The 24,443-nt window shown below is 49.0% G+C and overlaps 1 protein-coding gene across 2 annotated transcripts; it reads right to left on the bottom strand.

Moving 5' to 3' along the window:
* Positions 1–10,009: 10,009 nt before the first annotated feature.
* On the bottom strand, positions 10,010–22,859 carry rsph4a (radial spoke head component 4A). Of its 2 annotated transcripts, none has more exons than XM_055663750.1 (6): positions 22,045–22,859; positions 20,772–21,006; positions 17,373–18,134; positions 14,920–15,058; positions 13,119–13,236; positions 10,010–10,440 (listed from the first exon to the last, which is right to left on the bottom strand). In XM_055663750.1, the coding sequence occupies exons 1-6, from the start codon at positions 22,242–22,244 to the stop codon at positions 10,203–10,205; spliced, it is 1,692 nt and encodes a 563-aa protein (XP_055519725.1). In that variant the 5' UTR covers positions 22,245–22,859; the 3' UTR covers positions 10,010–10,202. The 2 variants fall into 2 exon arrangements, with proteins under 2 accessions (XP_055519725.1, XP_055519726.1); XM_055663751.1 differs by having other exon boundaries at positions 17,373–18,131.
* Positions 22,860–24,443: the final 1,584 nt, after the last annotated feature.

Genomic DNA, 24,443 nt, shown 5'->3' with positions numbered 1-24,443 from the left:
TCCGGCGCTCCGGGTTCCTGCTAGTTCGCTTTTATCCCGCTTTCTACACGTTAGTGGCAATTTTTCAGTCTGAAGACGGGTCTCGACCTGAAACGTCACCCATTCCTTCGCTCCAGAGATGCTGCCTGTGCCGCTGAGTTACTCGGGCATTTAGAGTCTATCTTCAGTTTAAACCGGCATCTTTCTTCCTACACATATACAGTGATCTGACTGTGTATGAAGGATTAAACCAACAGTCCACATATATACAGTGACCAAGTGAGTGAAACTCTAGCTCATGTCCTGTGGGTGCAGACGGGGCAAGATAATAGATAATAGACAATAGACAATAGACAATAGATGCAGGAGGAGGCCATTCGGCCCTTCGAGCCAGCACCGCCATTCAATGTGATCATGGCTAATCATCCCCAATCAGTACCCCGTTCCTGCCTTCTCCCCATATCCCCTGACTCCGCTATTTTTAAGAGCCCTATCTAGCTCTCCCTTCAAAGCATCCAGAGAATCGGCCTCCACCGCCTAACATAGAACAGAGAACTGTCCTGGGCTCTCATCTGTCCAAGGTGGACAAAAGTGCTGGAGAAACTCTGCCGGTGTGGCAGCATCTCTGGAGCGAAGGAAATAGGCAACGTTTCGGGCCAAGACCCTATCTAGCTCTCTCTTGAAAGCATCCAGAGAACCTGCCTCCACCGCCCTCTGAGACAGAATTCCACAGACGGAGCAGATAGATACAGCCTCTGTGTCCCCCACCCCCAACCCCACCCCCACCGCCCCTATGTCCTTCCCCCCTCAGCGTCAGAGACAGAACCTCGTCTTCTTGCGAATGAAACTTAAACCAAAGGAACAGTTGGATCTCAAGCCGGGTGTTGAGCAGCCTGGTTGTTGTCTCTGTTGGCGTCAATATCTGCCAGGCCCTGACACAGCTCCATTTGGTGGGTGGTAGAGCGGGCACCCAGAGATGACATGGTTGGCTGTCTGTTGCCCTGACCCCCCCTGTCAGAGACAGATTGCTACAGTTAATAAATAGAGATGTTCAGAAATAGTCTGCGTGCCGAATAGCCAAGGATCTTAAAAAACAACATGAAAATGCTGCATTTTAGTGACTAAATTCATCTGGGGCCAGTCAGACTTCCTCCCCGGTCTAAATAACCAACATACAGCACAGTGTACCTCAGCTAGTACCACACGCTACTACACTCAATATACCCATTGATCCGACTTCCTGCGAAACTCCCAGCCACCCGCCCTGGAGAGTACAGTCAGCACAGAATTATCTACAGAAACACTCTTATTTATTTTATTAGAGTTTTTTTTTGAAAAAGAGAACTGACCACCAGATTATGTGGTGGTTTTAATTATAGGACAAGTGGAAAATGTAGCAGGTCGCTTTATAACCCCAGGAAGTGTGGGGGTCGATAGTTCAGGAATAGACCAGTCTTGGGCAGACTTTTATTGCCCAAAGGGGAGAATTTGTGTTTCGTTTTCCAATGCTTCTGAGTGTCTCGGTCTACCCTCAAACCTGTCAAGCTGGAGCTGGGTGCGATGAAGATTTACGAGGATGTTGCCGGGACTCGAGGGCAATACACAATAGACAATAGACAATAGGTGCAGGAGTAGGCCATTCGGCCCTTCGAGCCTGAGCTAAAGGGAGAGGCTGGGCAGACGGTGACTCTGTTCCTTGAAGCGCAGGAGGGTGAGGGGTGGTTTTATAGAGGCATACAAAATCATGAGAGGATTAGATCGAGTCTAGGGGAATCGAGAACCAGAGGACATCGGTTTAAGGTGAGAGGGGGGTAAAGATTTAATAGGAAATTGAGGGGTAAACCTTCTCACACAAAGAGTGGTGGGTGTATGGGACAAGCTGCCAGAGGAGGTAGCTAAGGGGATCGAGAGCCAGCGGACATAGGTTTAAGGTGAGGGGGGTAAAAGATTTAATAGGAAAATGAGGGGGCAACCTTCTCACACAAAGAGAGGTGGGTGTATGGGACAAGCTGCCAGAGGAGGTAGCTAAGGGAGGAACTATCGCAACATTTAGACAGGTACATGGATAGGTCAGGTTTGGAGGGATTATGGACCAAACGCAGGCATGTTGGTCGGTATGGGCAAGTTTGGCCGAAGGGCCTCTTTTCACCCTCTATGACTCTAAACAGGGCCTAGTCTTAATGTCCTGGCACCTCAAAACATAGTATGAGGCCATTCGGTCCATTAAGTTTTTAAGAAGGAACTGCAGATGCTGGATAATTAAAGGTAGACAAAAGTGCTGGAGAAACTCAGCGGGTGCAGCAGCATCTATGGAGCGAAGGAAATAGGCAACGTTTCGGGACGAAACGTTGCCTATTTCCTTCGCTCCATAGATGCTGCTGCACCCGCTGAGTTTCTCCAGCAATTCGGTCCATTAAGTTGTTTGATTGAAAGATAAAGCGTGGAGACATGCACTTCGGCCCAAAGTCCATATTCTATCCCTCGCCTCCTTTCCTGGTACAAAAGTCTCCCTGATCCACCCCCCCTCCGCTCCTCCCCTCACCCTGGTCGATAACCCCACTGCCGAAGGCAAAGCAACCATTTCCTAATGGCCAGGTATATAGGAAGGAACTGCAGATGCTGGTTTAACCCAAAGATATTACACACAAAAAAAGCTGGAGGAACACAGCGGGTCAGACATCATCTCTGGAGAAAAGGAATAGGTGACGCTTCGGATCGAGACCCTTATTTAGCCTTTTCTCCAGAGATGCTGTCTGACCCGCTGAGTTACTCCAGTTTTTTTTAATCTATTTCCTTAAGGCCATTGCCCTTATCTTTAGAGATTTTCTTTCCATGGCCTCTGCTCTCCCCCCCTTCTCTACTGCCTACAAAACTGCTTCTACCTTCTCCCCAACCTCCCTAATGCCCCTGTCCCACTTAGGAAACCCGAACGGAAACCTCTGGAGACTTTGCGCCCCACCCAAGGTTTCCGTGCGGTTCCCGGAGGTTTTTGTCAGTCTCCCTACCTGCTTCCACTACCTGCAACCTCCGGCAACCACCTGCAACCTCCGGGAACTGCACGGAAACCTTGGGTGGGGCGCAAAGTCTCCAGAGGTCTCCGTTCAGGTTTCCTAAGTGGGACGGGGGCATTATCTAAACGGTGGCCGATTGGGAAAGGGGGAGATGCAGCGAGACCTGGGTGTCATGGTACACCAGTCATTGAAGGTAGGCATGCAGGTGCAGCAGGCAGTAAAGAAAGTGAATGGTATGTTGGCTTTCATAGCAAGAGGATTTGAGTATAGGAGCAGGGAGGTTCTACTGCAGTGGTACAGGGTCTTGGTGAGACCACACCTGGAGTATTGCGTGCAGTTTTGGTCTCCACATCTGAGGAAGGACATTATTGCCATAGAGGGAGTGCAGAGAAGGTTCACCAGACTGATTCCTGGGATGTCAGGACTGTCTTATGAAGAAAGACTGGATAGACTTGGTTTATACTCTCTGGAATTTAGGAGATTGAGAGGGGATCTTATAGAAACTTACAAAATTCTTAAGGGGTTGGACAGGCTAGATGCAGGAAGATTGTTCCCGATGTTAGGGAAGTCCAGGACAAGGGGTCACAGCTTAAGGATAAGGGGGAAATCCTTTAAAACCGAGATGAGGAGAACTTTTTTCACACAGAGAGTGGTGAATCTCTGGAACTCTCTGCCACAGAGGGTAGTTGAGGCCACAGTTCATTGGCTATATTTAAGAGGGAGTTAGATGTGGCCCTTGTGGCCAAGGGGATCAGAGGGTATGGAGAGAAGCAGGTACGGGGGATACTGAGTTGGATGATCAGCCATGATCATATTGAATGGCGGTGCAGGCTCGAAGGGCCGAATGGCCTACTCCTGCACCTAATTTCTATGTTTCTATGTTTCTATTACAGAAACAGATGCTTCCTGACTGGGCTGGGTGGGGGGGAAGTTATACTTTCCTACTTTTTTTAATTTAGGATAGAGATACAGTGGGGAAAGAGTGAGATACCTCTTCTGCTCAGACTTGCCCTGCCCGGTCTTCCTCCACAGTTCTCCGCCCCATCGGACCAACCCCAGGTTCCCTCTCTCTGCTGCTTCCTTGAACGAATGCCCATCGCGGTTCCCCCCCTCCATCACCCGATTCCGTTTGGCCTGTGCATGTTCTCCCATTCAATAACTTCTTCTTTCTCTCCACTCACTTCCTCCAAATAAAAACTGTTAAACTGTTGCCATGGGAATCTGTTTAGTTTCCCCATGCCTCAGCCCTTCCTGCAATAGGTAAGACCTTCTTTGTTCCGCTTCCAATGAGATTCCCTCCCATTCTGGGACAAAGGATTGTCTGTAACGGCCTATTGCACCTTATCTGCTTATTTATGTGTATATTGATCTGAACTGTTCTGTATTTTTGCTTACAATACTCTGTTGTGCTGCAGCAAGCAAGAATGTCATTGTCCCATCTGGGACACATGACAATAAACTCTCTTGACTTGACTTGACTTAAGGATTCCCGATATTGGGGGAAGAGTCCAGAACCAGGGGCCACACACACAGTTTAAGAATAAGGAGTCGGCCATTTAGAACGGAGACGAGGAAACACTTTTTCCTCACAGAGAGTGGTGAGTCTGTGGAATTCTCTGCCTCAGTGGAGGCCGGTTCTCTGGATGCCTTCAAGAGAGAGCTAGATAGGGCTCTTAAAAATAGCGGAGTCAGGGGATATGGGGAGAAGGCAGGAACGGGGTACTGATTGGGGATGATCAGCCATGATCACGTTGAATTGCGGTGCTGGCCCGAAGGACCGAATGGCCTACTCCTGCACCTATTGTCTATTGATTCAGTTGTGTTTCCTGGAGTAACTCAGCGGGACAGGCAGCATCTCTGGATAGAAGTAATGGGAGGAGGGTCTCGACCGGAAACGTCACCCATTCCTTCTCTCCAGAGATGCTGCCTGTCCCGCTGAGTTACTCCAGCATTTTGTTACTCCATTCTCTGCCTCAGAGGGCGGTGGAGTCCGGTTCTCTGGATACTTCCATGAGAGAGCTAGATAGGGCTCTTAAAGATAGCCGAGTCAGGGGATATGGGGAGAAGGCAGGAACGGGGTACTGATTGGGGATGATCAGCTGCGATAGAAACATAGAAATTAGGTGCAGGAGTAGGCCATTCGGCCCTTCGATCCTGCACCGCCATTCAATATGATCATGGCTGATCATCCAACTCAGTATCCCGTACCTGCCTTCTCTCCATACCCCCTGATCCCCTTAGCCACAAGGGCCACATCTAACTCCCTCTTAAATATAGCCAATGAACTGGCCTCAACTACCCTCTGCGGCAGAGAGTTCCAGAGATTCACCACTCTCTGTGTGAAAAAAGGTTCTTCTCATCTCGGTTTTAAAGGATTTCCCCCTTATCCTTAAGCTGTGACCCCTTGTCCTGGATCACATTGAATGGCGGTGCTGGCTCGAAGGGTTTACTCCTGCACCTATTGTCTATTGTCTATCATCTTCAGAGTAAACCAGCATCTGCAGTTCCTTCCCACACACAGTTGTGTTTCCTGCTCTTGCCCACTGGAAACTGATTCAACTTGGCCTCCACATTCCACTCACCGTTTAGCCTCACGAGGTCCTTATTCGATCGCCCGACGTGGGGAGCCGACATCCCCCTGATGCAGGAGCCTGATCGACCCGACGTGGAGAGGACACCCGACCACCGGCTACAGGAGGCTCCAGGCCCCCGGCCGTGGGAGGACAAAGAAAGGAAGAATTTGAACTTTTTTTCCGCCTTCCATCACAGTGAGGAATGTGGAGGAGTCACTGTGGTGGATGTTTATGTTAAAATGTATTTTGTGTGTTTTGTTGCTTTTTATTGGTATGACTGTGTGGCAAATCAAATTCCTCATATGTTGCAAAACATACTTGGCTAATAAAGTATGATTATGAATATAATCCCACGTTATCACCTCCTTTGATAGACACAAAAGTGACCGAGTACCTCAGTGGTAGATAAAAATGCTGGAGAAACTCAGCGGGCGAGGCAGCATCTATGGAGCGACGGAATAGGTGACGTTTCGGGTCGAGACCCTTCTTCAGACCCTCAGATCTTCAGACCTTCTTCAGGGTAAATCAGCGGGACAGGCAGCATCTCTGGAGAGAAGGAATGGGTGATGTTGCAGGTCGGGATCCTTCTTCAGACTCTTCTGAAGTAGGGTCTCGAACTGAAAGGTCACCGACTTCCTTCCCTCCAGAGATGCTGCCTGTCCCAATGTTGTGCTGTTGATTGTCCCAGTCTCCGCAGCTGCAACGTGTCTGACCATGTCTTAACATTTTAATCTGTTCTACTAAAATATTGCTGTGTTTGGATAGCTGCTGCTCCTGGAATAATTCCCATGGCAACTGACACCATGCTGAAGTCTGTGAAAACATTGCAAATGGGCTGGCGAGGGCTTCAGGTTGGCTGTGGTAACTTTCCGTTGTGTGGAGGTGGTGCCATCTACTGCTGACACAGGACTAGCTCCAACCAGGTCACCATTCAATGTGATCATGGCTGATCATCCCCTATCAGTACCCCATTCCTGCCTTCTCCCCATATACGCTGACTCCGCTATCTTTAAGACCCCTATCCAGCCCTCTATTGAAAGTATCCAGAGAACTGGCCCCCACCACTCTCTGAGGCAGAGAGTTCCACAGACTCACCACTCTCTGTGAGAAAAAGTGTTTCCTCGTCTCCGTTCTAAATGGCCGACCCCTTATTCTTAAACTGTGTGTGGCCCCTGGTTCTGGACTCCCCCAACATCGGGAACATGTTTCATGCCTCTCGCGTGTCCAAGGCCTTAACAATCTTATATGTTTCAATGAGATCACCTCTCATCCTTCTAAACTCCAGAGTGTACAAGCCCAGCTGCTCCATTCTCTCAGCATGTGACAGTCCCGCCATCCCGGGAATTAACCTTGTAAACCTACGTTGCACTCCCTCAATAGCAAGAATGGGGCTAATTGTGAAAAGGAAAGAGGAGGTTGGGCAGGAGTGAACAGTTGACAACACACTCAGTCTGAGGGGTCCCGACCCCAAACGTCACCTAACCATGTTCTCCGGAGATGCTGCCTGACCCGGCTGAGTTACTCCAGCACTTTGTGGTTTTTTTTTGTAAACCATTACAATGGCGCAGCAGTAGAGTTGCTGCCTCACAGCGCCAGAGTCCCGGGTGCTGTCTGTACGGAGTTTGTACGGTCTCCCCGAGACCATGCGGGCTTTCTCCGGGTGCTCTCCCATTCCAGGTTTGCAGGTTAATTGGCATCTGTGAATTGTAAATCGGCCGAATGTGTAGGATAGTGTTAGTGTACGGGGTGATCTGAATCTCCATCAATGTGTGGTCTTTCTTATAATGCCTCCCATGTTGAACAGTCAAACGCTAAGAGTAATCTACTGCTGCACCATCGAGAGCATCCTTACCAACTGTATCACAGTATGGTATGGCAACTGCTCTGTCTCCGACCGGAAGGCATTGCAGAGGGTGGTGAAAATTGCCCAACGCATCACCGGTTCCTTGCTCCCCTCCATTGAGTCTGTCCAAAGCAAGCGCTGTCTGCGGAGGGCGCTCAGCATCGCCAAGGACTGCTCTCACCCCAACCATGGACTGTTTGCCCTCCTACCATCCGGGAGGCGCTACAGGTCTCTCCGTTGCTGAACCAGCAGGTCGAGGAACAGCTTCTTTCCGGCGGCTGTCACTCTACTCAACAACGTACCTCGGTGACTGCCAATCACCACCCCCACCCACCCCCCGGACACTTATTATTATTTATTCAAATCGTTGCTATGTCGCTCTTCCAGGGAGATGCTAAATGCATTTCGTTGTCTCTGTACTGTACACTGACAATGACAATTAAAATTGAATCTGAATCTGTAATCAGGCGGCGCTGGCTCGAAGGGCCGAATGGCCTACTCCTGCACCTATTGTCTATTGCCCAACCTATACCCCCCACCTCATTCACATTGCTACCCTCCCTCGCGCTGTTTCCTCTACGTCATCCTCCTGACTCTCTCTGCCTCACCTCATCCCCTCTCACACTATCTCTCTGTTCCTTCCCCCCTCACCCCCACTCTCTCCCTCACTCTGAGCTCCCTCTCTGTCCATCATCCTCATCGTGTCCGCGCTCTCCCCTCCACATTCTGCTGCCCTCGCTGTTGCTCTACCGCCTCCGTTGTTTCCCCCCCCCTCCCCCTCCCCTTCATCTGCTCCCTCTTCCCTGCCTTGGGTTTCACTCCATGCGGCCCCTCATTCCACCTCCTCCCCTCTCCCCCACGCTGTTGGCGTTTGACGGCACTGGGCCTGCACTCGCTGGAGTTCAGAAGGATGAGGGGCAAAACCTCATTGAAACTTACCAATTAGTGAAGTGCTTGCATAGAGTGGATGTGGAGAGGATGTTTCCACTAGTGGGAGAGTCTAGGACTGGGCCTCATAGGTTCAGCATTAAAGGACGTTCCTTTAGGAAGGAGACGAGGAGGAATTTCTTTAGCCAGAGGGTGGTGAATCTGTGGAATTCTTTGCCACAGAAGGCTGTGGAGGCCAAGTCAATGGATATTTTTAAGGCAGATATAGATAGATTCTTGATTAGTTTGGGTGTCAGTGTCAGAGGCTATGTGGAGAAGGCAGGAGAATGGGGTTGGGATGGAGAGATAGATCAGCCATGATTGAGTGGCGGAGTAGACTTGATGGGCCAAATGGCCTAATTCTGCTCCTATCCTTTATGAACTTATGACCTTTAGCTCTCTGATCCTCCATCCTATATCCCCCCCCTTTCCATCCCTCACACCATGGCTCTCCCTCCCACCCCTTCGAAACTCTCCCATCGTTCAAACCCAGTTAAAAGAAGGGCAGCACGGTGGCTTAGCGGTAGAGTTGCTGCCTTACAGCACTTGCAGCGCCGGAGACCCAGGTTCGATCCTGGCCAGATGTGCTGCCTGTATGGAATTTATACGTTCTCCCCGTGACCTGTGTGGGTTTTCTCCGAGATCTTCGGTTTCCTCCCACACTCCAAAGACGTGCAGGTTTGTGTGTTAATTGGCTTGGTCAACAAAATAGAGAGAGTACAGAGGAGATTTACTAGAATGTTGCCTGGGTTTCAGCAACTAAGTTACAGAGAAAGGTTGAACAAGTTAGGGCTTTATTCTTTGGAGCGCAGAAGGTTAAGGGGGGACTTGATAGAGGTTTTTAAAATGATGAGAGGGATAGACAGAGTTGACGTGGACAAGCTTTTCCCACTGAGAGTAGGGAAGATTCAAACAAGGGGACATGACTTGAGAATTAAGGGACTGAAGTTTAGGGGTAACATGAGGGGGAACTTCTTTTCTCAGAGAGTGGTAGCTGTGTGGAATGAGCTTCCAGTGAAGGTGGTGGAGGCAAGTTCGTTTTAATCATTTAAAAATAAATTGGATAGTTATATGGATGGGAAGGGAATGGAAGGTTATGGTCTGAGCGCAGGTATATGGGACTAGGGGAGATTATGTGTTCGGCACGGACTAGAAGGGTCGAGATGGCCTGTTTCCGTGCTGTAATTGTTATATGATTATTATATGGTGTAGGTGTAAATTGTCCCTAGTGTGTGTAGGATAGTGTTAGTGTGCGGGGACCGCTGGTCGGTGCAGACTGGGTGGGCCGAAGGGCCTGTTTCCGTGCTGTATCTTTAAACTACAAATAAACAAAACTAACAAAGGCCAAACGCTGGAAGCACTCAGCAGATCAGGCAACAGCTACGGAGCAGAGAGTGGAGCAGAGTTATGCCCCTGTCCCACTTAGGAAACCTGAACGGAAACCTCTGGAGACTTTGCGCCCCACCCAAGGTTTCCGTGCGGTTCCCGGAGGTTGCAGGAGGTTGCAGGTGGTTGCCGGAGGTTGCATGTAGAGGAAGCAGGTAGGGAGACTGACAAAAACCTCCGGGAACCGCACGGAAACCTTGGGTGGAGCGCAAAGTCTCCAGAGGTTTCCGTTCAGGTTTCCTAAGTGGCATTATAATTACTTTTAACCTGATGACCTTCCGTTAGTGATAGCTCGCTTCACAATGCAGAAAACCTTTATTATCTCCAATACACCTATCTTTCGAAAACAAGAGTTAGTTAAATTTACAGATTTGGTTAATTGGGTAAATATGTCCTGGGTAAATATAATGATTTGGGTTTAACGTTAAAAAAGACAAAAGCAAAGCAAAGTCTTAGTGTGAGTGGGGAAATTGCTTGCCCGACTTAGTTCTCATCTTCCTCTTCCTCCTCCTCTTCCTCCTCTTCCTCCGCCTCCTCAGCGGCTGCCAGGCGCTCCTCGATGGCGGCTCGCAGGGCCTGCTCCTCCTCCACGGTTGGGTCGTCGACCTCGGTGGTGTCGGGCCCGCTGGCGTACTCCGCCTGCACGGAGGGGGCCGCAAGGGGGCTGTAGTTCTCCGGACTGTACTTGTGGCCCCAGCCCAGGTACACGTTCTCAAACTTCCTGCGGGGATAAAAAGCGCGGGGGGGGGGGGCTGAAGTGTGCGTTGGGGAAGGTGACCGCAGATGCCGGTTGACACCAAATGCCGGAGTAACTCAGCACCAGGAGGAAAAACCGTGGGGGTCACAGGGAGAACATGCAAGCTCCACACAGACAGCACCTGAAGTCAGGACCCAACCCTGGTCACTGGTGCCATAAGACAGCAGCTCTCCCAACTGCCCCACCGTGCAACCCACAATCAAAGGTTTTGGGCTAAACAGAATCCCAGGGTGAGACATCATAGAAACTTGGTTTATACTCTCTAGAATTTAGGAGATTGAGAGGGGATCTTATAGAAACTTACAAAATTCTTAAGGGGTTGGACAGGCTAGATGCAGGAAGATTGTTCCCGATGTTGGGGAAGTCCAGGACAAGGGGTCACAGCTTAAGGATAAGGGGGAAATCCTTTAAAACCGAGATGAGGAGAACTTTTTTCACACAGAGAGTGGTGAATCTCTGGAACTCTCTGCCACAGAGGGTAGTTGAGGCCAGTTCATTGGCTATATTTAAGAGGGAGTTAGATGTGGCCCTTGTGGCCAAGGGGATCAGGGGGTATGGAGAGAAGGCAGGTACGGGATACTGAGTTGGATGATCAGCCATGATCATATTAAATGGCGGTGCAGGCTCGAAGGGCCGAATGGCCTACTCCTGCACCTAATTTCTATGTTTCTATGTTTCTATGAAAGTTTTGAGCTAAACAGAATCCCAGGGTGAGACATCATAGAAACAGGCCCTTTAACCCATCAAGACGCACCGACTACCAACAAGTCCGACATTCATCCCATTTTTAATTCTCCCCCCCCCCTCCTTTTTATCAGCTTCCTCAAGATTTTCACACATACACATGCAGGACAATTAATCCACCAACCTGCATCTTTGGGATGTGGAAGTAAACGGGTACACCAGGGGAAGCCCATGCAATCACAGGGACAACATACAGACAACACACGGACCGCACCCGAGGTCAGGATTGAACCTGGGTCACCAGAGTTGTCAGGCAGCGGATCTACTAGCACCAACACTGTGCCACTCTAACGTAGCCTTGCTGGAAGGATGAAAACAAGTCTGGGAAACATTTCCCGAGACACTAAATACTATAAAATGTTTCACCCAGAGAGTTGTAAATCTGTGGAATTCTCTGCCACAGCAGGCAGTGGAGCTCAATACACTGGATGTTTTCAAGAGAGAGTTGGATTTAGTTCTTCAGGCTAACGGAATCAAGGGATAAAAGGGACAAAATTCTTAAGGGGTTGGACAGGCTAGATGCAGGAAGATTGTTCCCGATGTTGGGGAAGTCCAGAACAAGGGGTCACAGTTTAAGGATAAGGGGGAAATCTTTTAGGACCGAGATGAGGAAAACATTTTTCACACAGAGAGTGGTGAATCTGTGGAATTCTCTGCCACAGAAGGTATTTGAGGCCACAGTTCATTGGCTATATTTAACAGGGAGTTAGATGTGGCCCTTGTGGCTGCAGGGATCAGGGGGTATGGAGAGAAGGCAGGTACAGGATACTGAGTTGGATGATCAGCCATGATCATATTGAATGGCGGTGCAGGCTCGAAGGGCCGAATGGCCTACTCCTGCACCTAATTTCTATGTTTCTATGAACGTTTTGAGCTAAACAGAATCCTAGGGTGAGACATCATAGAAACAGGCCCTTTAACCCATCAAGACACACCGACTACCAACAAGTCCGACATTCATCCCATTTTTAATTCTTCCACCCCCCCCCTTTTTATCAGCTTCCTCAAGATTTTCACACTTATACATGCAGGACAATGAATCCACCAACCTGCATCTTTGGGATGTGGAAGTAAACGGGTACACCAGGGGAAGCCCATGCAATCACAGGGACAACATACAGACAACACACGGACCGCACCCGAGGTCAGGATTGAACCTGGGTCACCAGAGTTGACAGGCAGCGGATCTACTAGCACCAACACTGTGCCACTCTAACGTAGCCTTGCTGGAAGGATGAAAACAAGTCTGGGAAACATTTCCCGAGACACTAAATACTAAAAAATTCTTCACCCAGAGAGTTGTGAATCTGTGGAATTCTCTGCCACAGCAGGCAGTGGAGCCCAATACACTGGATGTTTTCAAGAGAGAGTTGGATTTAGTTATTCGGGCTAATGGAATCAAGGGATAAAAGGGACAAAATTCTTAAGGGGTTGGACAGGCTAGATGCAGGAAGATTGTTCCCGATGTTGGGGAAGTCCAGAACAGGGGATCACAGTTTAAGGATAAGGGGGAAATCTTTTAGGACCGAGATGAGGAAAACATTTTTCACACAGAGAGTGGTGAATCTGTGGAATTCTCTGCCACAGAAGGTAGTCGAGGCCACAGTTCATTGGCTATATTTAAGAGGGAGCTAGATGTGGCCCTTGTGGCTAAAGGGATCAGGGGGTATGGAGAGAAGGCAGGGATGGGATAGTGAGTTGGATGATCAGCCATGATCATATTGAATGGCGGTGCAGGCTCGAAGGGCCAAATGGCCTACTCCTGCACCTATTTCCTATGTTTCTATATGGGGAGAAAGCTGTTTGTGGATGTTCAGCCATGATCATATTGAATGGCGGTACTGTCTCGAAGGGCCGAATGGCCTACTCCTGCACCCATTTTCTATGTAGATACTCACCTTCCAAAGGCGAAGGTCCAGGATCCTGGCCAGAGATTGGAGCGGACCACAGCAATGGCGTATTGAGGAATGAGAATGGATGAAGCCTTCATTGACCATGGGGGGATACCACTGATTTCTGGGGTGGGGGAAAATGACCAGAAACCAACCATTAGGAAAACTGTGCTTGCTGATACATTTTAGTGTAGTTTGGTTTAGAGATACAGCAAGGAGACAGGCCCTTCATCCCACCGAGTCTACGCTGAAATGCAATCTCCAATCCCTGTACATTGCCCCCCAGATCCTGACCAACCTTTACCGCTGTACCATAGAGAGTATCCTGAGCACCTGCTTCACGGTATGGTACAGCAGCTGCACTGCTGCGGACAGGAAGGCACTACAACGGGTGGTGAAAACTGCGCAGCACATCATCGGTGCCCCGCTCCCTGCCATGGATGCCCTCCACCGAAAACGGTGTCTGAGACGGGCTGGGAAGATCATCAAAGACCCCTCACACCCCAACCATGGACTGTTTGCCCTCCTCCCATCAGGGAGGCGGTACAGGAGCCTCAGGTCACATACTAGTAGGATGAGGAACAGCTTCTACAACAATACAATCACATTGCTGAACTCGGAGTCCCGCCGATAAATTTCTCTGGTCCCTCCGTCCCCTTTGTTTAATCATTCTGTATTTCCTGATTATTCTGTATCTTCTCTCTTTCTATTTTTTTTTTGTTTTTCTTTATGTACAACTACTACGGACTGACGCAAAACTGCATTTCGTTGTACTGATACTTGTATTTGTGCGATGACATTAAAGTTGAATTGAAATGGATTGAATTGAATTGAATTGAATTGAATTAGCACTATCCTACACACACACTGGGGACAATTTTACAATTTTTACCAAAGCCAATTAACCTACAACCCTGTGTGTCTTTGGAGTGTGGGAGGAATCCGGAGCAGCTGGGGAAATCCCACGCGGTCTAGGGGACAGCATACAAACTCCGTGCAGACAACACTTGTAGTCAGGATCGAACTCGGGTCTCTGGCACTGCAAGGTAGCAACTCCACCACTGAGCCACCTCGTTAATAAGCGAGTTCGGTATTCCAATAAACGCAAGGAATCATGGGATTTGTCAAAGGTCATTTGGGGAAAAAAAAAAGTGAACGCAGCGCTGTATAAAGTTGCTGCCTCACCGCGCCAGTGACACGGGTTCAATCCTGACAACAGATGCTGTCTGTACGGAGTTTGTACCTTCTCCCTGTGACCTGCGTGGGTTTTCTCCGGGTGCTCCGGCTTTCTCCCACACCACAAAGACGTGCAGGTTTGTAGGTTAATTGGCTTCGGTAAAATTGGAAATTGTCTCTAGTGTGTGTAATAGGGATAGAACGGAATCGGTGGGCCGAAGGGCCTGTTTACCCACTGTATTTTTAGTTTAGAGATACAGCGCAGCAACAGGCCCTTCGGCCCACCGGGTTTGTGCTGACCCGCGATCTCCGCACACAAACGCTATCCTACACACACAGGGGACAATTTACAATTAACAGAAGCCGATTAACCTACAATCCTGTACGTCTTTGGAGTGTGGGAGGAAACCGGAGATCTCGGAGAAAACCCACGCAGGTCACGGGGAGAACGCACAAACTCCGTACAGACAGCACCCGTGGTCAGGATCGAACCGGGTCTCTGGCGCTGTGAGGCAGCAACTCTACCCTACGCCACCTTGCCGCCCTTTTGTTTCCCTGCACACTAAACTCAGGAGCTCAAAACTAAATGAAGGAGGATTGCAATGTGCAGGGGGTTTGTTTCAGTGACTACCTGCATCCTCTGACAGTGGAGTCAGCAGAGGAGGTCCCACCTCTGGCTCGGGCTCGTCTGGTGCCTCTTCCTCCTCCTCCTCCTCCTCCTCAAAATCCTCCTCCTTCTTCTGAACAGCATTGAACCACACACATCGGCCCTGCGATCAGAGAAAGCAGCAAGTCAAACCACTCGAGATGCAATCAATGCACTCCCCCCTTCCCTGCTATCGAAACAGTGATTTCCTTGAAAGGTTCTTGGCCCGTCTTCTATCCCTTCAATAGCCTGAACAAAGTACAGATGGTCAAGGCACTTCTGGACAGCTGACCAAAGCTTGGTTACACATGTAGTCTGTAAATAGATGGGAGGTGAAAGATTTAATAGGAACCCAAGGCCAAGGGGCATGGTTTTCACTTAGAGGGTGGTGAGCATAGGAAACCTGCTGCCAGAGGAGGTCGTCGTGGAAGGTACTTTAACAAAGTTTAAATATAGAAAAATACGTGCAGGTGTAGGCCATTCGACCCTTCGAGTCAGTACCACCATTCAATATGATCATGGTTGATCATCCAAAATCAGTACCCCATTCCTGCTTTCTCCCCATATCCCTTGATTCTGTTAACCCTAAGAGCTAAATCTAATGCCCCTGTCCCACTTAGGAAACCTGAACGGAAACCTCTGGAGACTTTGCGCCCCACCCAAGGTTTCCGTGCGGTTCCCGGAGGTTTTTGTCAGTCTCCCTACCTGCTTCCACTACCTGCAACCTCCGGCAACCACCTGCAACCTCCGGGAACCGCACGGAACCCTTGGGTGGGGCGGAAAGTCTCCAGAGGTTTCCGTTCAGGTTTCCTAAGTGGGCAGGGGCATACCTCTCCCTTGAAAACATCCAGTGAATCGGCCTCCATCGCCTCCTGTGTCAGGGAATCCCTCAGAATCCCAACTCTCTGGAGGAAAAAGGTCAGACAGCACTTTCCCCACGATTACTATAATGGGGCCCGGTCACAGTGGCGTGGCGGTAGAGTTGCTGCCTTACCGGAGACCCGGGTTCAATCCTGACTGCGGGTGCTGCCTGTACGGAGTTTGTACGTTACCCCCCCCCCCCCCCCACCCGTGATCTGCGTGGGTTTTCTCCAAGATCTTCGGTTTCCTCCCACACTCCAAAGACGTGCAGGTTTGTGGGTTAATTGGCTTGGTAAATGTAAAAATTGTCCCTAGTGGGTGTAGGATAGTGTTAGTGTGTGGGGATCGCTGGTCGGAGCGGAAAGGGCCTGTTTTTCACGCAGTATCTCTGAACTAAACTACCACGCGTACAGTTTGCATGTCCCTTACGAATCACCAGATCTGCTGTGATCGTCAAAGCTCAAACGCTCCAAACTGGCACCGTACACCAAGATGCTCAACTCCTAGATTTATATGTGTGGGTCACAAACACAGAACAGTCTTTAGTCCCAGCATATTCCCCAAAGAAGGGTCTCGACCCGAAACGTTGCCTATTTCCTTCGCTGCACAGATGCTGCCTCACCCGCTGAGTTTCTCCAGCATTTATGTCTACCTTCACCCAAAGGGACCTTTAGTTTAGTGTTAGTTTTAGCTTTATGCTTAGTTTTTAGTTTAGTTTAGAGATACAGCGGGGAAACAGACCCTTCGGCCCACCAAGTCCATGCTGACCAATGATCACCCGTACACTAGTTCTCTCCTGCACACACTGGGGACAATTTACAGAAGCTAATTATCCAACATATACATCTTTGGAGTGTGGGAGGAAACCGGAGCACCCGGAGAAAACCCACGCAGGTCACGGGGAGAAGGTACAAACTCCGTAGAGACAGCACCCGTAGTCGGGATCGAACCCGGGTCTCCAGTGCTGATTTTGCTGTAAGGCACCAACTTTTACATTTTAGTAATTATTCCTATTGAGGGAGTGCAGCGTAGATTTACAAGGTTAATTCCTGGGATGGCGGGACTGTCATATGCTGAAAGAATGGAGCAGCTGGGCTTGTACACTCTGGAATTTAGAAGGATGAGAGGGTATCTCATTGAAACATATAAGATTGTTAAGGGCTTGGACACGCTAGAGGCAGGAAACATGTTCCCGATGTTGGGGGAATCCAGAACCAGGGACCACACAGTTTAAGACTAAGGAGTAAGCCATTTAGAACGGAGACGAGGAAACACTTTTTCCTCATAGAGAATGGTGAGTCTGTGGCATTCTCTGCAACTGGGAGCGGTGGAGGCAGGTTCTCCTGGATGTTTTCAGGAGAGAGCTAGATAGCGCTCTTAAAAATAGCGGAGTCAGGGGATATGGGGAGAAGGCAGGAACAGGGTACTGATTGTAGATGATCAGCCATGATCACATTGAATGGCGGTGCTGGCTGGAAGGGCTGAATGGCCTACTCCTGCACCTATTGTCTATTGTCTAACTCTACCGCTGCGCCACCGTGTGGAGTAGATCAAGAGCAGGTGGATGTCAGCCAGACCTGTGGGAGTATGTGCGCTGTGTGGTGGACCCAGTTCGCCAGGTTGTCCAATAGTTCTGTCACCGGGATGCTCTCGAAGTCGGCATTCTCCTCGTAGTTCTCCCTCACCGGCCCTTCCTCTTCCTCCTCCTCCTCCTCCCCAAACTGGTAGAAGCCCAGCGGGCTGATCTGAGTGCTGGCGGATATACGGGCGATCTGTGCCCTCAAGTAGTTGATCTCGTTGCCGGGGAAGGGCGGGTAGCTGGTGACGGGAGCATCCAGGTTGCCGGTGAAGAACTTCTTGATCTTCCTGGCTGTGGTGATCTGTGCTGGTGTAACATGGGGAAGCTTGGTCCAGATTTTGGCTGGCTCGCTGCAGACAAAATAGGTGAACTTGTTGGCTCCAGAGCGGTTTTCCTCCTTTGGGATAACCGGTGGTGGTTTGTATGTCGATGCTGGAGGCTTATCTTCCACCACCTCTCCCTCTTCCTCGACGTCCGGCTCCGTCTCCTCCTTGTACTCTTCCTTTTCCTCTTCCTTCTCCTCTTCCACCACCTCTTCTATGTCTTCCTCGCCCTCCCGGAACTCCACCTCCGCAACGATGTAATTCCCTTTCAGCCCCAGGATTTTACCCCAGAAGCGGCATTTCTGCAGCGGCTGCGTCTCAACCAGCTGTTTCAGGGCCAGGAAGATGCAGTACATCTCGTTCCTGCTCAGGCCCACGCCTGCCTGCTCAAAGTAAAAGGCCTTCTCCATCACATTCGGGAGAGGAGTCTCCAACTGCTTGGGGGGGGGGGGGGGGGGGGGGGGGGTGGGGGAACAAAATGAGAGGAATATAAATGGGAGCACACACTGAAAACACACTAAAAAACAAAATTAACTCGCTAATTTCCACAAAATCTTTCACCATCTCAAGTCCGTTTCAAATCAATTTACAACAAATGCACTTTATAAGTGTTTAAGAAAGAACTGCAGATGCTGGAAAAATCGTAGGTGGACAAAGATGCTGGAGAAACTCAACGGGTGAGAACAAAACTTTTTCACCCAGAGAGATGTGAATTTGTGGAATTCCCTGCCACAGAGGGCAGTGGAGGCCGAATCGCTGGATGGATTTAAGAGAGAGTTAGATAGAGCTCTAGGGGCTAGTGGAATCAAGGGATATGGGGAGAAGGCAGGCACGGGTTATTGATTGGGGATGATCAGCCATGAATGGCGATGCTGGCTCAAAGGGCCAAATGGCCTCCTCGTGCACCTATTTTCTATGTTTGTATAGGCAGCATCTATGGAGCGAAGGAATGGGTGACGTTTCGGGTCGAGACCCTTCTTCCGAGTTCCTTCCTACACATAAGACACACATAGTAGCTTAAAGAACTGAAGCACAAAAGTGGTGAGATTTAGTTGGAATTCAGTGAGATTCAGTCATCAGTCTGAAGAAGGGTTTCAGCCCGAAACGTTGCCCATTTCCTTCGCTCCATAGATGCTGCCTCAACCGTTGAGTTTCTCCAGCACTTTTGTCAACCAGAGATTTAGTTGGAGTTAAATTTAATTTAGTTTAGTTTAGAGTAATTAAAAATAAATTGGATAGTTATATGGACGGGAAAGGTATGGAGGGTTATGGTTTGAACACAGGTGTATGGGACTAGGGGAGAATACGTGTTCGGGCACGGACTAGAAGGGTCGAGATGGCCTGTTTCCGTGCTGTAATTGTTATATGGTTATTATATTATATAGAGATATAGTGCCGAAACAGGCCCTTCAGCCCACTGAGTCTGTGCCAACCAGGGATCACTCCACAAACTTGCACTATTTTACACACTAGAGACAATTTGCAATTTTTACCAAAGCCAATTAACCTACAAACTTGTACGTCTTTGGAGCGTGGGAGGAAACCAGAGCACCCGAGGAAAACCCACGCAGGTCAAGGGGAGAACGTACAAACTCCATGCAGACAGCACCCGTAGTCAGGATTGATCCAGGTCTCTGGGGCTGTAAGGCAACAACTCTACAGCTGCGCCACAGTGCTGTCCAAATTATGGACCAATGATATAATGGTGGAGCAGTTGATCTTGTGTAGAAAATGCTGACATGTTTAAGAATAACAGATTTGGTAGCAAAATTAAATCTCATGAGCTTAACAAGGTGGTAACTGTCCAATACAAGACTAGTTACGAGGCAGGAGGAGAGAGTACTTATGATTTTATTTTAAATTCTCCCGTTTCTTCAGAGACCAAGGGGAAGTTTGGTATGTACACAAAAATGCTGGAGAAACTCAGCGGGTGCAGCAGCATCTATGGAGCGAAGGAAGTTTGGTATGTTGTCCACCAGAGGTCAGTAGTGGGTCTTGTAGTCTGATATGAATCTTTAACGTAGTTTTGTACATAGGGTAACTTTTCAAAATAATCAATTAAACGGTTTGTGGCCGTACAGACTCTTGATCAGACCTCCCATAACCTAAGGATGCATTCCCAATTCCCCCAATCTATCTCATTATGGCCCTTGCACTTTTTTTTTCCTTTTGTCCGCGCTTTCCCTGCAGCTGTAACACTATTTTCTGAAGATACACGCAAAGAGCTGGACAATAGGTGCAGGAGTAGGCCATTTGGCCCTTCAAGCCAGCACTGCCATTCAACATGATCATGGCTGATCATCCCAAATCAGTATCCCATTCCTGCCTTCCCCCCATATCCCCTGACTCCACTATCTTTAAGAGCCCTCTCTAGCTCTCTCTTGAAAGTATCCAGAGAACCGGCCACCACCGCCCTCTGAGGCAGAGAATTCCACAGACTGACAACTCTCTGCGAGATAAAGTGTTTCCTCGTCTCTGTTCTAAATGACCGACCCCTTATTCTTAAACTGTGTGGCCCCTGGTTCTGGACTCCCCCAACATAGGGAACATGCTAGAGTTTGTACATTCTCCCCATGACCACGTGGGTTTTCTCCGAGATCTTCGGTTTCCTCCCACACTCCAAAGACGCACAGGTTTTTCAGGTTACTTGGCTTTGTGTAAATGTAAATTATCCCTAGTGTGTGTAGGATAGTGTTAGTGTGCGGGGATCGCTGGCCGGAGCGGACTCAGTGAACCAAAGGGCCTGGTTCCACACTGTATCTCTCTAAAAAAAAAAAAACGGGTGCGTTTCCTCCGGGTGCTCCAGTTTCCTCTCACATCCCAAAAAGATGTATGGGTTTGTAGGTTAATTGAGCTCCGTAAATTGCCTGTAATGTGTAGGGAGTGGATGAGAAAGTGGGATAACATGGAAGAAGTGTGAATACGTGATCAGTGCTTGGTGTGGACTCGCTGATCCAAAGGGCCCGTTTCCATGCTGTACCTCTGAAGTAAAGTAATCGGAACATTACCAGGAATTTCTGACCTAAGTTATCCCCAAAGACTCTAGATGAGTGAACGAGGATTGCGATATTTACCATTTCCTCCTCGTGGTCGACTACCTCCTCTTCCTCCGTTGCCTTGATAAAGAGAGTTTTCTGAACCTCAGCCAGGCTGTGGGCCATTGATGTTTCATACTCATCCCGCAGGGTGTCTATCTTCTTGGTGAAGCGAGACTTCTTGATCTTTTTGCTGATATCTTCGATGATGTCCACAGCGTCGATGGGCCGCTCATCCAGCACCTTGGTCATTAACTCAGAGAGGTGATCATAGCTAAAGGGGAGCACAAAGAAACTTAGGTGCCTCCCACACGATACTTTCTTCTTAACTTAAACCATTGAAATCTCCCGGTTGCTGGACACTTTAATTCTCCTTCCCATTCCTACACAGACCTTCTGTCCTAGGTCTCCTCCATAGTCAGAGTGAGGCTAAACGCAAATTGGAGGAACAGCATCTCATATTTCGCTTGGACAGCTTACAGCCCAGTGGTAAGAATACTGAGTGGGAGAGAGAGAAGTCGGGAGAGGAGAAATAATTCACAATGCTGCGTAATTGAGAGATTTTTTTTTTTTTTTTTTTTTTTTTCCTTCTATTATTTATTATGTAAAATAATATGTGTGTTATGATTGTGTTTATAATTTGTTTGGTTGTTTTGTTGTTCCGCGAGCATTGCCACTTTCATTTCACTGCACATCTCGTATGTGTATGTGACAAATAAACTTGACTTGACTTGACTTGACTTGAGATAGGATAAGAAATAATAAAACAAGGAGGGGATACATTAGAATGGGGAAGGTGAAGCAGACTGCAGAGCAACAGAATGGCAGCGGAAAAGTTAAACTGACTAAAGAAAGGAACTAAAGACAGGATGTGGGTATAAGGTGAGAAGTGTAAGATTTAATAGGAGCTTGAGGGACAACCTTTTCACTCAGAGTGTGGTGGGTACTGGGAACGAGCTGCTGGAAGAGGTAGTTAAAGCAGGTACAATAACAACATTTAATAGACAATTAGATAGGTACGTGGATAAGAAAGGTTTGGAGGGATATGGGCCAAATGCGGGCAATGCAGCCAGGATTGAATGAATAGCAGAGTAAACTCGATGGGCCGAATGGCCTAGTTCTGCTCCTACGATTTATGAACTTACTTCTAAGTGAAGCATGGAGAATTGATGTGAGAGGCCGTGAGTTTAAAGGAAGAGAGATAATGGGGGCAGTGAAGCAAATGGAATAGAATACAAATAAGAAGAAAAATAACATTCAATAATCCAAGATTTTTTTTTTTTTTTTACGAACTTTACATTTAAATACTCACAGGTTGAGGTTAGATATGGTGCTTTTCTGCAGCAAATAAGCCTTTGCATTTCGGATCATAGTTTCATTTGCTAAATCCAGGTTCAGCTCGGGCTCCATCTGTACTATCTTCTCATCACTCTCTGTGGCACTAGGAAATTCACTCTGCTTCCGCGACTCATTCGGGTTTGGACTGTACCCTTTATCCTCCAGCTCCATCATTTTGATTCCTTCTCTCTAGCTCGTTGTACTGTATGTTCCCCCTTTGCCCTCTGACAGTTTCTGCCCTCTCTATAATCTCTTTTCCTTTCTTTAGTTCAGTTTAACATCTCCCCTATCATTCTGTGGCTCTACAATTCTGCTTCACTTTTCCCACTCGATAGTACCCCCCCTCCTTGTTTATTTAATTCTTATTCTATCTCTCTATCACACAGCAATATGGATTATTTCTCCCTATTTCTCTCTCCTCCACTTTCCCCCTTCCCCAATAATACTCCAGTTCAGTTTCGATCGCCTCAAACTTAAGTCTGATCACCTGTTACCCTCTATCACAAACATACTCTCTCTTAGTAACTTTTAATCCTTTAACTGTCCATCTCTTTGTGTTATTAATAACATCACACTCTTCCACTTCCACTCCAAGGCCCAGGCTGCCCAGGCCTCTGTTTCCCGGGCAACGGTTGCTATCATATGGCGCGTTGCTAGGCAACGCCAAACAATGCCGGCGAGCGGCCCGAAACGTGCGTCTTGCGTCATCGCCGTCGTGGGGAACGCGTCGTGGCGTAGGCGGCTGACGGCACGCCGCAACGCGAGTCATTCGTCACCGGGTCTCCCTGCGTCAAGGTGAGCGTTCCCCAACGTACGTTCTGCGTCACGGCGGCGTACCGTACACGTAATGCGGAAGTAGAGGAGCAGTGACCAAAGATCTTATAGCGATATAAGATCTTTGGCAGTGACTGCGGGGGTGGATAGAGGGGGGGCAGTCATAGTCAAAGAAACAGGCTCTTCGGCCCAACTTGCCCACACGTCCCATCTACACTAGTCCCACCTGCCTGCCCATATCCCTCCGAACCTATCCTATCTATGTACCTGTCCAAACGTTTCTTCAACATTGAGTCCCTGCCTCAACTCCCTGTCCCTGCCAACTCAACTCAACTCAAGTCCCTGCTTCATGACCAATAACAACTGGTGCAACCCTGGAAATATCAAGATGCTTTCCCGTTCCTGCTCGCCGGATCTGGAGCACCTGACGATCTCATGCCGCCCATTCTACCTTCCCCGGGAGTTCGGCTCAGTGATCGTCACAGCCGTCTACATTCCACCGCAGGCGGACACCGACGTGGCACTATCGGCCCTACACGATGTGCTATGTCGACATCAAAACAAGTACCCGGAAGCGGCTATGGTGGTGGCTGGAGATTTTAATAAATCAAATCTCAAGAAGGTCATGCCGAACTTCTACCAACACATCACGTGTGCCACCAGGGGGGAGAGAACTTTGGACCACTGCTACACGCCGTTCAGGAAAGGCTACAAGGCCGTTTCACTCCCTCCCCTAGGAAAATCTGACCACGCTGCTATATTCCTGTTGCCGGAGTATAAACAGAGGATAGTTCGGGAAGCGGTAGAGAAGTCCGACCAGTCAGAGGCCATGCTGCAAGATGCACTGAGTGATGTCGACTGGATGTTCGAAGCAAGTTGCAGTGTGGGTCAGTGAGTTCGGGAAGCAGTCATGGACTTCATCACAACAATAACCGACAACATCGTCCCCACGGTAAGGGTAAGCACCTTCCCGAACCAAAAACCCTGGGTAGACAGATCTGTTCGTGTGGCCTTGAATGCTCGCACCGCTGCCTACAACTCGGGCTTGGCATCAGGAAACATGGACGTCTACAAGGCAGAGTCCTACCGAATGCGAAGGGCAGTGAAGGACGCAAAGAGAAGGTACAGGGACAAGATGGAGTTACAGATGGAGCAGCAGGACACCAGAAGCCTGTGGCAGGGGCTACGGATTGTAACCAACTACCGAAGCACCGCTCCCTCATCCGCATGTGCCGGCACCTCCCTAGCTGACGACCTGAACTCCTTCTACGCTCGTTTCGAGAGGGGCAACACCACTCCAGGTCTGCCGACTATCGACAATACCAACAGCGGTATTTACCGACAGCTGGCTACCGAAGCTGAAGGGAGGAATATGCACACATTCTCGCTGTCCGAGCACGACGTGAGGAGGGCACTGACACGGGTGAACACAAGAAAAGCTGCAGGCCCCGATGGCATCTCGGGGCGAGTACTCAAGTCCTGTGCTACGCAGCTAGCTCCAGTGCTCACTACATTATTCAACCTCTCCCTGGACAAGTCCGTGGTCCCTGCCTGCTTCAAAAAATCCATCATTGTACCGGTACCAAAAAATGCCTCCCC

This window comes from Leucoraja erinacea, chromosome 38 (genome assembly GCF_028641065.1).
Source record: "Leucoraja erinacea ecotype New England chromosome 38, Leri_hhj_1, whole genome shotgun sequence".
In the NCBI taxonomy this organism is placed as follows: Eukaryota; Metazoa; Chordata; class Chondrichthyes; order Rajiformes; family Rajidae; genus Leucoraja; species Leucoraja erinaceus.
The sequence above is the reverse complement of the archived record's forward strand: the minus strand, read 5'-3'. Positions and strand labels throughout refer to the sequence as shown.

Coding starts and splice junctions, on each gene's coding strand:
- rsph4a (XM_055663750.1), bottom strand. CDS start 22,244: ATGATGGAGCTGGAGGATAAAGGGTACAGTCCAAACCCGAATGAGTCG. Junction 18,135..20,771: donor TCGACCACGAGGAGGAAATG/GTAAATATCGCA, acceptor CCCCCCCCCAAG/CAGTTGGAGACTCCTCTCCC. Junction 15,059..17,372: donor CAGCGCACATACTCCCACAG/GTCTGGCTGACA, acceptor CTCTGATCGCAG/GGCCGATGTGTGTGGTTCAA.